This window comes from Perissodus microlepis, chromosome 8, assembly GCF_051167445.1.
Source record: "Perissodus microlepis isolate ML-2025 ecotype Zambia chromosome 8, ASM5116744v1, whole genome shotgun sequence".
NCBI lineage: Eukaryota > Metazoa > Chordata > Actinopteri > Cichliformes > Cichlidae > Perissodus > Perissodus microlepis.
The window spans coordinates 18,524,130-18,540,442 of NC_140468.1; the positions used below are offsets into that span (position 1 = coordinate 18,524,130).

General features: G+C 41.1%; 1 protein-coding gene across 2 annotated transcripts in view; it reads left to right on the top strand.

Annotated features, from left to right (window-relative positions):
- The window catches only part of rhbdl1 (rhomboid, veinlet-like 1 (Drosophila)), a 51,609-nt gene extending 35,323 nt beyond the window's left edge, over window positions 1–16,286 (top strand). For both annotated transcript variants that reach the window (XM_084937947.1, XM_084937946.1), the window contains exons 6-8: window positions 6,348–6,448; window positions 9,306–9,366; window positions 11,427–16,286. In XM_084937947.1, coding sequence (XP_084794073.1) covers window positions 6,348–6,448; window positions 9,306–9,366; window positions 11,427–11,698 — 434 coding nt within the window. In that variant the 3' untranslated portion in view covers window positions 11,699–16,286. The remainder of the gene's footprint in view (window positions 1–6,347; window positions 6,449–9,305; window positions 9,367–11,426) is intronic.
- Window positions 16,287–16,313: the final 27 nt, after the last annotated feature.

Genomic DNA, 16,313 nt, shown 5'->3' on the forward strand with positions numbered 1-16,313 from the left:
GAACCCTCACTATCTTAGTTTTAACCCAAACTATCTACAACCATTAACCTGCCTTTTAAACACCCATTTAATAAAATGTTCTCCTTAAGTGCTTTAGCTATGAAATAAATAGTTGAAGTAGCCACGGTTGATAGTTGGCCACATAGCTGCAGACACTGAAGAGCCTCGTGTCATGTTTCTCCGTATTTTTCAAGGTTAGAACATTTACTGTACTCGGGCACAGCCTGTATTTTACTGGCTACACAGCAGCGCAGCCTTGGGCACTGTCAAACTCTGGCCTGCGATCACCTTACCACCACTTATCCCATAGAGACTGGAAATCCCAATTTGACCCATTGCTTAAGGGCAGCCTGGAGTATCCATGTGTGGTTTGACAGAGAGGCTCAGTTCTGTGAGCAGCATTGACTTTACTGCAGCAGACAGAGTATAGCCCTGAGTGTGTAGTTGACCTATACACTCTATAAAATGCATCATTTTTACTGTCTACATTGCAGTTGACTTGAGGATGTTGCAAGCTCACAAAAAGATTTGAGGATGTTGATGATGATGACGGCGCCAATAAATATCATGTGCTTGAGATGGAAAGTGTCGGCTCACTGCTGAAATAATCGCACTCCTCACGTCTCAGCCCCTGCTGAGTGCGAGAATCCTAAATCTTAAATCCCCTGAGGCAGAAGAGCCCACATGATGCGCTTGTTCAGTATTCATACTGTATTCAGAAGCCTCTCACCAAAGTCGGGTGAGCAGGAGGAGATAGCAGTTCGTATCCTCCCTGTGGGGCTCTGCTCTTCCTCCGAGCCGGAGGTCCCAGGTTGTTTCCTCTTCCTCACCTGCAGATGGTGTTGTCACATCCCTGAGTGTCTCCTCAAATGAGGTGATCTGTACTGGAGTCAGCAAGTCAGCAAACCTCTCTGCTCATAAAGCTGTTCCCAGCTGTATTTTGACATTCATTTTGGATCCTTTGAGGTCACATATATTAGGCTTTGCTGATAGTAATGACCCACTGAGAATACCCTCTCTGCAGTCCCTACAACTATGAGGAGATGTAACTTATTACTTTTAACTTTTGGGTTTTACTGCATGCAAATCATAAAAGCGCTGACGCTAACCGGCCTGATATCAGCCTAGCAGTAAACTGCAACCAGTCATATTTGGCTAAAGTAACTAAGCACTTAGATGTTAAAGGGCCAATAATTCCCTTTAAGAGAGAGTGAACATTGTACTTTACATCTGTTAGGTGACAAAAATATGACCCAAATTCATATTTTCTGTTGGATATGTAAACAATATTTTCTATAAGGTAAAGTGATTTCTCAAAAGCAATGCAACTTAAAGTTGAGCAACCACTTTAAGACATTAGAAAATACATTATATGACACTGTCACAGATTTAACACTGTCTGTGAAGCTGGATTTAAGAAAAGAGTGTTTAGACTTCAACTTTTTGGAGCATATGTAGTGCCATCTTGTGCAAGTACATGATGTGATCACTGGTTTGTTTGGTTGCCCAATAGTCATACGTTAGTTCGATTTAGCTATTGAACAGTAACAGTATATCAGTAGTTGGAAAATAGCCAAACTAAAACTAAAGAACAGTCTAAAGGGCATGTGCACTATCCACGTAATCTCCCTCTTAAGTAGCAAGTGGTTCTTCATGGCTAACTAGCTGCACTGAAAGGAAGATTCCACTAGCTAGCTGCAATGCTAAGGTTTATAGCAAGCAGTTTATAAATGACAACTATGTGGAGGAAAAGGTCTTTGAGTAAGGTGCACTGATAGTTCGCAGGACCAACAAACTGAATACTAATTCTGGCCCCTGCATATTTGATTTTTCCTGTATTAAAGTCGGTTGAACAGAGCGTGTCAACCAGATTGCTAGCAAAGAATTAGCTGAGGATGAGCAGTAAGCTTGAGAGGTGCACAAGATCTGACCAGCACTATTTTATTTTTGTTTAATTTTTAAGTTTTCTTTTTAATTCAGTTTAGTCTGAGTTGGTTTTCTGACTGTTCCTCTGTGTTAGTTTTAGTTAACTATTTTAACCCATTAGTTTGAATTAAGGATGTGGCTGCAAACAAGCTACAGCTTCTAAAATGTGGATCCTTCATACACATATCCAACCTAGCAGCACACATCACTACAGACAAGTTGACTTTTCAGATGTAAACTTTTCCTCATTATCTAATAAACATTTGTGTCGATATTTGAACGAATGTATGAATTCTTGAGGTATTTTGTGAGGTCACAGTGACCTTGACTGTTAGACTTTATAATCTAACCAACTCATCCCTGACTCTATAGTCAACATTGGGTACAAATGTGTTTTTAAAAAACAAACAAAAAAAACCCTTTTCCTCAGAATTACTTAAAAAATGGGATGGATAACGGAGCAACTGGAAAATATAATGCTTCCAGCTATAATTGCAGGCAGGCATGGAAATGGATTAGAAACTGTTAACTAAACTGAAATTCAAAGGCCAATAAAAGACTATATTTAGCAACAATTGCATTAGCATAACTAAAATCCCAGATGATATCTCTCATATCAATATATCACCCAGCTCTAATGCATGGAAGTAATAAATTAACTGCAGGAAAGTCCCAGAAGAAGCGGAAAAGGGGAACTCAGAAGTTGATGCTGCTGAAGTTGCTCCAAATCAATTTTTTTCCTTTACTTTGAAGAGATCAGAGACCACATACTGTATGCTACACTGTGTAATTGCAATTTGGTGGAGCTACAAAAAATGGGCCACTGTGAATCTTCTCAAATCTTTTTCTGAAGCACCAACCTTCATATGCACCATAAATCCACATGAAATAGCCCATAGGTGTCAGAGCGAAGAGAGATGAATGGCTCAGGAACACATTCTGATTACCATCTGTCTTTCCACGATCATCACCAGCACCGCGGGCTGACAAGTCGTTCTTTAAGACCGTGTTTACTCTGTGCGGTCCCAGTGTGCGTGCATACACACACATACAGAATGTGAATCTTCCAACATGCATTATAGATCTGAGATCACAACTCCAGCAAATCCCAGCTGTGATTAAAAAGAAGCTGTGTTGTTTTATCAGCCCTCTCCGCTTCCCTTATCAGCTCATTTGCATAATTAACAGGGGCTAACGTCGTCCTCGCGAGCAAACCGCCACAGTGATTTCTCCAGCCTGGAATTCTGTCCTACTTCATAGCGTCACAGCGATCCTTTTTTCTCACAACAATTATATGGTTATACCTTTTAAACACCGTAACACTGTAAATGTGATTTTGTGTTGTGTTTTGGCTGCTTTTGTTCTTACTTTTTTTTGTGAACAAACATTTATTCGCCTTGGCATTCAACTCGTATAGCAAAATGTTGCGCTGTCAAGTTCGCTGTCACATTGTTTGAAGGCACGGCTCTCAAAACGCATCCTTAGGGACAGTGTGAACATGCGACGCAGCCCACAAGCATTTGAGCTCGTATAGCGATGCAGAATGAGCTCAACTTTTTCTGGTGTCGAGAAATGTGTCTCACTTGTCAGAGCAACAGTCAGCAAGGCATTTTATGTTCTAAGGGGAAGCTCCTACAATATTAGAAGCAGATGAAAAGCAATGAAAAGATGGTCCCCTTTGATCAGACACTTGGCGATGTTTGGGTAGGAAGAATCCCGTTTTCAGACCTTTGTTAGAGCCAGGCTCCGTGAGGGGCAGCCATTTTCCAACACCGGCTGGTGAGGGGAAAGAGATGACAGAAGAGAGGAAGAAAGAGACAGATGACAAAGGAACAGGACTAAACACAAACCGTGGGATTTATTTCATCGTATTTCCTGTCACTTGATTTTCTGGGTTTTGCTTTTTGTAAGGCTAATTTTAGGAGCTGTGTTTACATGACTAATGCCTTGCCAGTATTTACAGGTTATTGTTTGTTTCTTTGTTTTTTAAATGCCAGCTGCCAGTGCTACATTTAATAGAATAACTGTTCACTTACACTAACTGGACCTTTTGTTAGGTACAACTCGCTAGCATGACATTGGACCCCCTTTTTGCCTTCAAAACTGCCATAATTCTTCCTTGCACAGATTCAACAAGGTGCTGGAAACATTGCTCAGATTTTGTTCCATGTTGACATTAAAGCATCACACAATTGCTTCAGATTGGTAAGAAATTGCTTCCCAAACACCATTACAATGCAAAGCAAGGCGGGGTGTTTCAGACCATGTTGTTTGCTCCAAATTCTGACCCCAGAAAACAAGATCTTTCAGCAAAAGTCCAGAATCATCTGACCGAGCAATGATGTTTCCAGTCTTCTAGCATCTGAATGGTAGCCACAGTTTCCTGTTCTTAGCTGACAGGAATAGCAAGCCTTTGTGGTCTCCTGCTGCTGTAGCTCATCTGCTTCAAGTTTCAAAGATGCTCGGCTGCATAACTTGGTTATAGCAAGGTATCAACTAGATATTCACACAGAGTAAAGCTGCTCGATGGATATTTTCTCTTTTTCAACCCATTCTCTGAAAACTATGGAGATGGTTGTCTGGGAAAGTTCCAGTAGATCAGGAGTTTTCCGAAATACTCAGACCATCCTGCGCCACGTTCAGTATAATTTCTACATGCCTTAATACATGCCTAAACAAGCTGCTACTAAGTGATTGGTTGATTGTATATATCTGTGTGTTAATGCGCAGTTAAACAGGTGTTTCTAATAAGTTAGCCTGTGATTGTACCTCATAAACACTCAAAGTTTCTCATGTACTTGAAAAGTAACAATAATATCAGCTGCAAGGTTCCCTAGTTGTGGTGCGAGCCAGAGCAACCTCTATTAGTGCAGAATATGTCTGCTAATTCGCTACAGACTATATCTTCAACTTTCATGTACAGAAACGTTGACTGATCTCAGAATTGCTTGATTGACTGACACGCACTTGATGTAAATGTTTGTAATTTCAGTGACCCTTTGGTCTCGTTATAAATAGATCTTTACATTTTTTTTAACTGTTGCATGTTGCGCAACAAAATAAAGCCTCAGTAGGTGCAAATCCTTATTTCATAGGGCAAGTGAGAGGCCAAGAGCATTATGTAATTTAATTTAACATGTCGTGTTTTATGTAAGTGCCGCTTTTTTTCCATTTAATTAATAGTCGACCGTAGAGTGATTGTAGAAAAATGCTCTCACTTAAACAGATCATGAGGCAGAGTGAAGGTTAAAGCTGCCACACAGCTCTAGCTCACCCACACGTGTGCTTTGACTGCTGTTGCCTGATCACACCTCTTCTAAACATGGATCCAGGGTGGGCATGAGTGACAGCTCCTTGAAATGCACCTGTAAGGATGGGACAGGTTACGTCACCGTAATTGTTATAAGGCCGTACACTCAGACGACATCACATCATTTTAAACGCTACTCTGCTAAACCTGACCCGAGGTTCACAGTAATTGAAGACACCTGTGCACACAGTGGCTTTAAGCGCGCCACTCCAAAGGAGTAAATCACAAGGCATCAAATAACTGCTGCTGGATCCCGGCTTGTTGGTAAATGAGCCTCTTCATAGCAGGCGTTTTGACGTGTCATAGTAGGAAAAGTGCAGGTGTAAATAATCCCGTTTTTGTCCCACTAAGCCACAGCAGCGTGACCGTGAGCCAGCGAATGGCATTCAGCCATTGTTAATTTTATCATTTACACCTGCTGTTACAAGTCAAAACATATTCTGTGACCGTTACGTAAGAGTGCAGTCACTCGGTGTTGGGCCATTATGCTCTTCCCTCTGTCACTGCCACTCTTTTTTTATGTTTAAACTATCATTTTAGACCCATTTGGCTTCTTTCCATATCTGCACGTCCCAGATTAGACGTCGCTCATGAATTTAACACAAAGCACTTAGAGCACACAAATTGGACATTATCCTCCTCGGCAAGGTTTCGCTATGTTCTTCAGGCCCTGCTTTGATCAGACATCAGCCTCCGAAGGAAAGTCCAATTAGGAAACATTACTTTTCAGCCCTCTACGTCTTTATGTAATCAGTTTTAGCAGACTGCACGCAAACCTGCCTGAGAGTGTGTGTGTGTGTGTGTACATATTTAGGAGTGGGCCATGGATTTAATATAAAAGGGCACGTGAAGGTCGGCTGATGTAGCACAGCCCCTGTGAGCGTTGTGATTTTAACACTGAGACTGTTGGAAAAATGCTGTGAGGAAGGTGACTTGTGCTGCTGCGTGATGAGCAAACTGACGCTGCCTTTGTTTTTTTTTTTCCCCCTCTGCTCTAAAATGCTGTCTGTTTCTCTTTCACTAAAACACACAAAACGCACTCTCTGTCTGCATCGTGTGCGCTCTCTCACACCTACACTCCTAATATACTTCTGTCTTTCTGTCTGTGCAGGCTCGCTGACAGTGTCCATCACCGACATGCGTGCTCCAGTGGTGGGGGGCTCCGGGGGGGTCTACGCTCTGTGCTCAGCGCATCTGGCCAATGTCGTCATGGTAACTGCAATCATCATCATCATCATCGTGGCTTCCATTGTTATGTCTGAAAACGGTTTTTGGTAGGGAAAAAATGTCACAACAGACCTACAGCGTGGACTTCACTGTTTTGTTTGTTTGTTTTTACTTTTAGGAAATGCTAGCCTGTGAACGAGGGTATAATTCTCCTCTAATTAAATGGAATTTCTACGTATTTTACTTGAAATTACATTCTAATTATATTTATCTTGACTTACTTAAAGGTAGGTACACTAGAATAAGGAGGTAACAAGTCTGTTTTTTACAGGAAACAAAGGAATAATTATACTGTAAAGTTAAGTCGCGTGTAAGGAATTTTAAGTAGTGCGTAATTAAGGAATGGAGACACAAATTGTTCTGTAAGTGATTTGCAGTACTGGATGATTTCCTGGTAATTTACTGGAAAGACAAACAATATTTCCCAAACTTACGTTGTACTTTTCAGGGCTCTCTAATATAGTGGCTCAACCTTGCCTAACTTCCAGATATTTTTCAGGAAAGGAGACACAATGTGCTTAAAATTATTTACAGTATAATTTGTGTTTGCATTCCTGTAAAATACCTGTAAGTGGAAACGTTAAGAAATGCTTAAAATCACAAACTTATGCAGCTTTTAAAATTATTTACAGTATTATTTCTCTTCTTTCCTGTAAAATACCCAAAAGTCAGACACTACTTCAAATTACCTTTATACTACTTATTACTAATTATTTCCTTGTTTTCACTAAAAACACAACTTGTTACTCACTTATTCTAGTGTACCTCTAAGTATTTGTTGGTAAATATAGTTTTATTTATTTTAAGATGTGTGTAAAGAATTTAGCAAACCACATGAATAATTGTAATAATTTTAGACTGGAAAGAAGAGAGAAATAAATGATATTGTAAGTAACTATACTGTAAAATTCCTTGAAAGTTAGGCAAAGTTAAGCCACTCTATATTATGTCCTGTGCCTCGAAATGTACAGTGTTACAACTTAAGATGAGGAAATATCCTTTGCTTTTCCACTAAATTATCCAATACCTAAAATTACTCATGGACTATGTAAAATTAATTAGACACTAGTTAAATTTATTTACAGTATAATTACTTTGTTGTTTCCTGTAAAACCTGACCTGTTACCTCCTCATGCTAGTGTACCTACCTTTAAGTATTTGTAAGTAAACATATCTACATTTTAATTTAAAAAAAGATGAAATCCCGTGTATTTACAAGGAAATTACGACATTAATCAGGAAAAACTACTGGTTATAAAGTGTACCCAGTAGTTTTTCTGCTGCAGCAGGATCACGTGTACACATGAGCACACAATATTCGTTATCTGTTATCATCTTATTAACAAAATAAGGTTCATTCTTTAGGTTGTATAAGGCTGGTGTACTTCAGACACTAGACCCTTCCTTTTTTCTTTTTTGTCATCTGTATTATTAACTCTCAAGTGAGCAAGTATTTTACTGTTTTTATTTGTGTCCACTGAAGAAACAGGAAGTGAATTCCCACAATGCTGCTTTGAGAGCCTTCTTTCTTTTTCCCAGCATTCAATTATGTGTATTTGGCACAAGGCGGCTTCTTCATGCTCCTCTAAACTCAAGGCGGTGTTACATCTGACGACTGGCTTTAACTAATCGCTGTTGACTGTGGGCAGCGAGGACGCCAGCAGAAATGGAAATTAAAACGTGCTGACGGGCCCAAAGCAAAGCCTCTGTAACTGTAACTGTGTGCTCACAGCAGCTTACAGTTTGTTTGGTCTGTTACGCTTGATGCCGGTTTGTTGTTGGGAAATCCTTTAAGGCGCCTCTTAGTTCTGCACTGATGAATTTTTGTCTAGTTTGGTAGGGAGGGGTTAAGAAATTCTGAAACCTTTTCCGATCTTGACTTCTTAAATTTCAAGAAACCAAGACATTTTCAGGTAGAGTAAGGTTTCAGGCTCTGTACCTCACTGCCTAGAAGACGTACAGCTCTGGATAAAATCTTTACAATCCGTCTTGGAGCCACATTAAACTTTCTTCTTATAGTTAGTGAGCAACTCATTAAGTTGCAAGTTTTGTCTCTCTCCATTTCAGCCCCCTGAATATTATAACACGACCTGTAACAGACAAAATGCAGTGGCCGTGCTCCGGCTACAGATTGCTCTTCACCTCCTACAAGAGTGGAAGCATCAAAGCAAACTGTGTCCCATCAGACAGAATCAACATCACATCACTCCCAGCTCATACCTCCTCTCCCGCTCTGCTGTGCTGACCTCTCCCCTCCTCAACATTAATCATTTATATTTTTAAAAAAAAAAAACTACTTTAACTTTACCTGCATTCGTGCTCTTGGCTTGTTTTAAACCTACGGTCACAGCAGGTTTTATTTATACACCCCTCCTGAATTTTACATGGTATTCTCCATTTCTTTTTGTGCCGTGAGAGAAAAAGAGAAGCGCTGGGTCATATTCCCAACAGCTGGGGACCTGAGAAAGGATGGGACTGGTACAATTATTCATCCTGGAAAGTAAATGTGTTATTCTAAGACAGGATGCCATTGTTCTTTCTCCCCGCAGGGATTTACAAAGGCTACTTATTGGTCCATTCTGCCATTCCCTTAAATTATCTTCGTCCTAATTAATAGAGTGCTACTGGATTGGAACCAGTAAGTGGAGAGCAGCCAGGTGCATAATCGCGCCTCTGTCTCGTGTAAGCGCCGCCGCCTCTCTCTGTCGTGGATGTGGATTGTCTTTCTTCATAGGCTAAATATGGCCTGAGGAGAGAAAGTGAGGTGTTCCCTGACGGGCTGTTATAACATGGTCAGATATTCCGTGGTTGTTTGTGCTGACAGGACACTTCTGTGTTGCAGAACTGGGCTGGGATGCGCTGTCCATACAAGCTGCTCCGCATGATCCTGGCGCTAGTTTGCAGTAAGTTTTCTAGATTTTACTCTCGTTTCTATTTCTGCCCTTTTTCAGCATATGTTTAACGTAAGCAGACATGCTGACACTTCAGTATAGCTCATACATGTTCTGAGTGGGGTTAAAAACATGTAAGGCCGATCAACAGATGTGCCGCTTAAGCTATCATCCGTAATGGCTCAGAGCGAGAGGCTCCCTGGTTGAACATGCTGCTTTGTTTTCGTAGCATTTGAGTCATACTACTTGTCCCTTTTCTCCACACGAGGGCCGATACACTCTGACTTTCATTAGTGAGCAATATGTTCCCTCCATCTGTCCAAAGCCTGCCGCCCCCGAACCGAGAGAGCGGCGAGTCTCTGCTGGAATTTCATATTTCTCCTCAGTGTTTTCCAAACAGGGGACGGATATTTCAAAATAAAACGCGACAAGTTATTTGTGTGTGCAGCTGTGAAAACCAAATTATAATTTGCTCTGTATTTATAGGATCAGTGCTGAGTGTTTGTTCAGCTAAAGAGACTTTGGAATAGCCCCAACGACCACAGGCGAATAATATTTTGAAAGCAATTTTTTCGAATAAAGTTCCATTTAAATCCTCCCGAGACCTTTGTCTGCAGAAGCAGACTTTGATAAAACACTTTAGCACAATCCCCCACACAGATCATCTCTAAGCAGTCACATTAACCCAGCTCAGACCTAGCATCTGATCTTTATATGATGCAAAGTGAGTGATGCACGTGGCGTCTTGTGCTTAAGGACAATAAAAAGTTCTTCTTTCAGAATCTGTGTGTGGAAATCTGAATAGACTTAAAGTTATAGATCACTGAAAGATTTGTCATTAAAACACTCAAACATAATGAATAATTTTCAGAGTTTCATATATTTACCAACCACTTTGTGAACACTACCTGCCACAGTTCAAACTGAGCATCAGAATGAGGATAAAAAGGTGATTTAAGCGACTTTGACTGTGGTATGGTTGTTGGTGCCAGACGGGCTGGTCCGAGTATTTCAGAAACTGCTGATCTGCAGGGATTTTCCCACACAGCCATCTCTAGTGTTTACAAGAAAGGTCTGAAAAAGAGAAACTAGACATTTCTCTCACTGCTCTGGGTCACAATGCTTTGTTGATGCCAGAGGTGAGACAACATTAGTTGGACAACTTCAAACTGATAGGAAGATAACAGTAACTCAAATAACAGCCTCCAACGTCTAATGAGTTCAGGTAGAAATTGTATGATTTGAAAAAAACATTGTGGTGTGACAAGTCTTGATTTCTACTGCACCATTTGGATGGTAGGGTAAGAATTTAGCATCGGCTACATGAGAGCATGGCTCCATCCTGCCCTGTATCTATGTTTCAGGCTGCTGGTGTAACAGTGTGGAGGTACATTTCTTGGTACACTTTGACCCCCTTAGTACCGGCTGAGTATTGTTTTAACGCCACAGCCAACTTCAGCAGGAGATTGGTATCATGGATGTGCAGCTGACAAATGTGCAGTGACTCCGTGATGCTGTCGCATCAATGTGGACCAAAATTTCTGAGGAATGTTTGCAACCTCTTGTTGAATCTATGCCATGAAGTGTTGTAGCAGATCTGAAAGTACAACCCAGTCCTAGCAGACTAGTAGAATGCCCGGTCATATAAATGCTATCATGTCAAACTCAGGATGTTACTGGTCGCACCTAAGAAATGCTCATTAAATGACTTCCTTTTTTGACTTTGAATTGTTGTTGTTTTTTAAACATTTTTTATGAATTGAATAAATTAGATATAATGTGTTATTCAGTGTTGCTGATAGCTGGAGTTTGTGACCTTTGAAAAGAGCCAGGCCAGCTGTTTCCCTCATGTTTCCCGTCTTTTTGCTTAGATAAGCTCATCAGCTGCTGCCTGCACCTTGCATATTTATCAACAGATCAATCAGAGACTGGTATCAGTCTTCCCATCTAACTCGCTCTCCTTCACAAGTATGTCTCCCAAAATGTGGACTTAGGAGATGATTTCCTCACAGCTGCAGTAATGAGCAGACACCGATATGACAAATATGTCTTCTCCCCTCTTCCCTCTGCAGTGAGTTCAGAGGTGGGTCGTGCAGTCTGGCTCCGTTTCTCGCCGCCGTTGCCCTCCTCCGGACCGCAGCCCAGCTTTATGGCACACCTGTCGGGGGCTGTGGTCGGCATCAGCATGGGCCTGCTGATCCTGCGCAGCTACGAGGAGAGTCTGCAGAAACAGTGCTCCTGGTGGGTCATCGTCTTCTCCTTCATCACCTTCCTTCTCTTCGCCATCTTTTGGAACATCTTTGCGTATGAGCTCCTGGGGGTACAGATACCACCTCCCCCCTGATGATGGGCCCCACCCTCCCCCCTGCGGTCATATACACGGTGACTTCAGAGGTTCCGCTTCGACCATAGTTAACTTTACATTTCCTCTCAAGTTCGACCCAAATGAAATCATCTAAACTAAAAATCGACCAAGAATCCTTTTTACAAATACTTTGCAAATCAAAGAAATATGTCTCTTTTATTAAAGAGGGATTACAGTAGCAAGACATACAGGTGAAAGGTCCTCAGATCCATTTTGAGGAGCCTAATATCGTTTTTATATATATATATATATATATATAAATATATATACGAAAAAAGCTCATCCACATTACCAGCACTAACCTTTCAATGAGCATTTAACCATTGTGCTCTTTTACTATCAGAAGCTTTTTTTTTGAAAAGCAGTTTTTGTCACTTATTTCTTTGAGTGCATCTCTCATTCATGTAAAAACCAAATTAGAAGAATCTGAGCTCATGACATGTGCCTGGGGCGGAAAGGAAGATGAATTAAAAAAGGATGAGAGGTGAGAGATCGGGATCAGCCGCAGCAGTGACGCTTTAAGCTAATAAGGTGTCGGTGTTTTTCGCTTAGAAACGCCTCAATCTGTGCCACAAATCAGACTCGCCTGAGAGGATTTTAGGAGAAATTTCAGGAAATGCTTGTTTTGTTTTTTAAAGGCAGCAATAAAAGCCCACAAAAGCAGTTAAATCTAAGCGTCAAGATAATGTTTTTGTTTCATTTTCAGCTGAGAAATGTTACAACTAGCAGAGCTTTTCCCTCAAACTGAGCTGCCATGTAGGACAAAAAGAAACCAGCTAAAAGTGATGAAAGAAATTTGTTACAGGAAGAAAGAAAGAAGGAAGGAGGAGGTTTTAGATTCATGATTTCTTACCTAACGTCTGTCATATTCAAGGTTAGAAAAATTTCTGTCATTTTTCGCTTCACGGAATCCTAAAAACAAAGACGGACGTCACTATTTCTGTATTATTTCCTTGCTAATATACCTACACTGTGGATACAAAAACACACAATGACATCAACACGTGGAGGTGGGAGATTAAAGTGACCGAGTGACAGGAAGGGAAAGAAAAAGATGAGAAAACGAGAGCTGAAGTTTCCTGGATGGTCATCACTTCGGCGAGCGAACTCGGACTTCAGCCACCAACTTGCTAAACGCACCATGTAAAATATGCCATGTCATGCTCTGTGGCACTCAGCGAGACAAAGACACACACACAAACACACAATCTTCTCCTCTTTGTCTTTGAGAGTAGCCGCGGCCTGATTCTGCAGGTCATTGTGGGCAAACTGAGGAGAAAAACAACACAAACACACACACTGGCCTGTTCTCGCTGACAAACTGAACTGGGGAGGGCACGGATGTGTCATCACCTGACCTCTGACCTTTGTTTCCCAGAGGGCATTGGGGTCTCTACGTCAGGCCCGGTCGATACCTCAGTTTCTCATTCTTAGGGACTGTATACATTTGTAAAGGAATGTACCTATAAAGAAAAAAAAGTGTTATAAGTTGTCCCCGTTTTTCATTTGATCGTGGATGTGTATATTGTATGTTCATAACCAAGAGTATATTTATTTGTATTTTCCCCCCTCTTTAAAGGGGAAAAGAGAAAAATGGTGCAAACAAAACTAATGCTATGATTGTTGTCCTTCTGATGACTCCTGTATGGCTTTGATCCTCTGAAACACAGAGAGGCAGAATCCCCTGGGTTTGTTAGGCGACCACCAACAAGTCGAGCTCACCTGGTTTTATAAATCTTCAGTGCTTTACAAAATAAGCCATAGAAAGAACTAAAAGGAGACGGCAGAAGCAGAGGAAGGAAAAAAAACGAGAGAAAAAAAACACATTTGTTGGTTTGAAATGCGCTGACTGTTTAGACTTCATGGTTGCGTGTGTGTGTGTGTGTGTATGTGTGAGTGTGTGTGTGAGGGAGAGTGATGAAAAATGATTTCCTCTTTGTGAATATTCAGCAGGTGAAATGAAAAGAAGACACTCCTGTGATACCTTGGACTGTTTGAGATATTTTCATGTAGCTAGACTCAAATTTCTTTTTCCTTTTTATTTATGACTTGTTCGCCAATTCGTTTGCAGCCAATGCAGCTTAATTCTGCAAGTGCCCACATCTCCCAGACTCTCTTCCCCCTGCGGCGTGCGGGCGCTTCTCCGCAGTTCCTCTTCTGCAAATAACAAATTATGGACAGGGCTCCTGTCATATATTTTATCTCCTGAGTGATTCAGGCTTTTTGGAAAGTCGAGGCGAGGATGGCAATTATATTTACTCAATGCTACGTTCCATTTTTCAGTCTTTCAATCAATAATTCATTTGGATGTCCACTGGCTGCCTGAGGGAGGAAAAAATGTTTTTAGCATTTGCCAGTCTTGCCGTCCTCAGCGTTTGCTTCCACATGAAACTGTCAGTAGTGACAGAGAACTCCATGTTAAATGAGGGAATGAGTGTGAAATAGCCATAATAAGCCATTTTCAGATACATTTAAACAAGACAAGGTCAGCCAGTAGTTGATAGCGATGTATCCCTGATGGAAACTCTTGTGTTGACTAGGAAATATTACTGCTTGGGATAGCAAAGATGTGTTGATGAATAATGCATACATACCCTGTTAGCCTATAATGAAGATAAAGCGGATGCCTGAGAGGAGGTTAATGTGCCTCTTTAACTTAAGATTCATAGGAACCCGAAAGGGTTGTAAAAAGGGCTAGTCAATGGCTATGTTTTTGTAGAACACGTCAACTGTGAATATAACCACTCCCAGAACTAGATGCAGGAATAAAGTGAAAGGCTGTACAAAGTGAAACGGCTAGTGTTTGAATTTATTTATTTTAAGAGCAAAGCGTTCGATAGCATTGGCAGGAAAAGAAAAAACCAAGTAGGAGAGAAGTTTTTAGGATTAATTTACCAGTTTCCTGTAAGCCAACTCTCCTGGCCCCTGAGCCTGAGCCAACCGCAGCAACAACACACCTGGATTCGCCTCCTTAGATGCCCCTGCTTTACATCCTCCAGCTCATCTTAAAGGAGAGGACACTCTAGCTCTGACAGCATGTGACAGTTTGTGAGAGACACCTGAAGCTTCCCCCATCCTGGCCCCCCTCCCTGTGCAGAGTAGGGCTGATACATGGTTGCTACGACGACGAGAGCCCGAAGCCAGACCCTAAACAGGATGTCTTCCTTTAATAAGTGGATCTGACAAGGCGGCATGATGTTAATTTAATTGCTGTCGTTAGGTGACGTAGTTGTTTTTGACAGTCGACAGGAAGTCTCTGTGAGGGATGGCGCGAGCAGCCTATAATCCATCACTACAGATGATCCACGTCCTCCCCCGAATTGTCTCAAAATGGTCACGATGACTGTGTTATGAGATCAGGCTAAAAGTTTCTACTCGCCTCATTCAAAATGCAACTTTATAGCTTCATACTCGACACTGGCTGTTTCTGACTTCTTGGTTTTTGTCACACGTGTTTTGTTTCTTGTTTTTGCACTTCTTATAATGTACTTAACTGACACGTTGCTGTGTGCCATAGTCTCATTTGACATAATCATTCTTCTGAAGCTTTTTTCCTTTAACCTTCTTATGCCAATCCATCGTGCTGTACGCCCAATGCCTTGTTACATATGTGAGCTCAAAGCAAAGCACCAGGCAGAAAGGCTGCTTCGCTGTCAGCCATCTACACGACGATGCAGAGAATCCATAAGAGACGGAAACCACAGTGCAAATATCCGTGTGTCCAGTAGCTCCTCTGAACTGCTGTGTGCCACAACAGCCCGGCCAGGTCGCCTTTTCTGTGTGTTTAGTTCTGCTTAGATATAGCACTGTAGCTGATCTACAAACAAGAGTGAGTGGACATTTACATTTAAACCCTTAGGAGACTTAGTAAAGGTTCTTAAAGGGCCCCAGAAGATATTTAGTTTGATTTCTCACATTAATCTCAATATTGATACAAAAGAAAATGATAGTCAGGGCCCACCTAGCTGCTAAAATTTAAGATACACTTGCAAACCACACAGTCATTAGTGAAGTCTGTCTTAGAGTACAGATGGAACAAAAGATGGAGAGGAGGGAACACTGCTGAAACCTCATTTTCTAGCTTTAGTATGATCGCAAATGCTGAGCCACACGATATCATGCAAACATGTCATTTCATAAAGCAAGAGTTGAACCCCTCCAACAGTTTAGGATGACAAAAGTCGTACCTGCGCTGCTCTGGTAGTTTCTCATGAGCTGCTTACTCATATCTATAAAATGGTGCCAAGCTTACGAGGTTCAGCCTCTCAGACCCAGACAAGAGGTTGTACCAACACAGCGTTTACAAAAAGAACAAGCAAGCAAGAAGCTATTTTTTTTTCCTCTCTGTCAAGAGGAAATTGAAGGACAGCTAAATTTACCTATGGATAATTTATATCAAAGTCCTCATTAATGATTTCACAATCTATTGTACTTTTTAAATGTTCTGAACGGAACCATTTTATATTGTGTATATATATGAATATATTTTGTTTTATTTTGTACTGTTCATTGTACTTTGCTTTAATTTAGAAACAATATAAATAAAGAACAATACTGTGGCAACATCTTACTGCTTTTGACGTTATTTAACCGA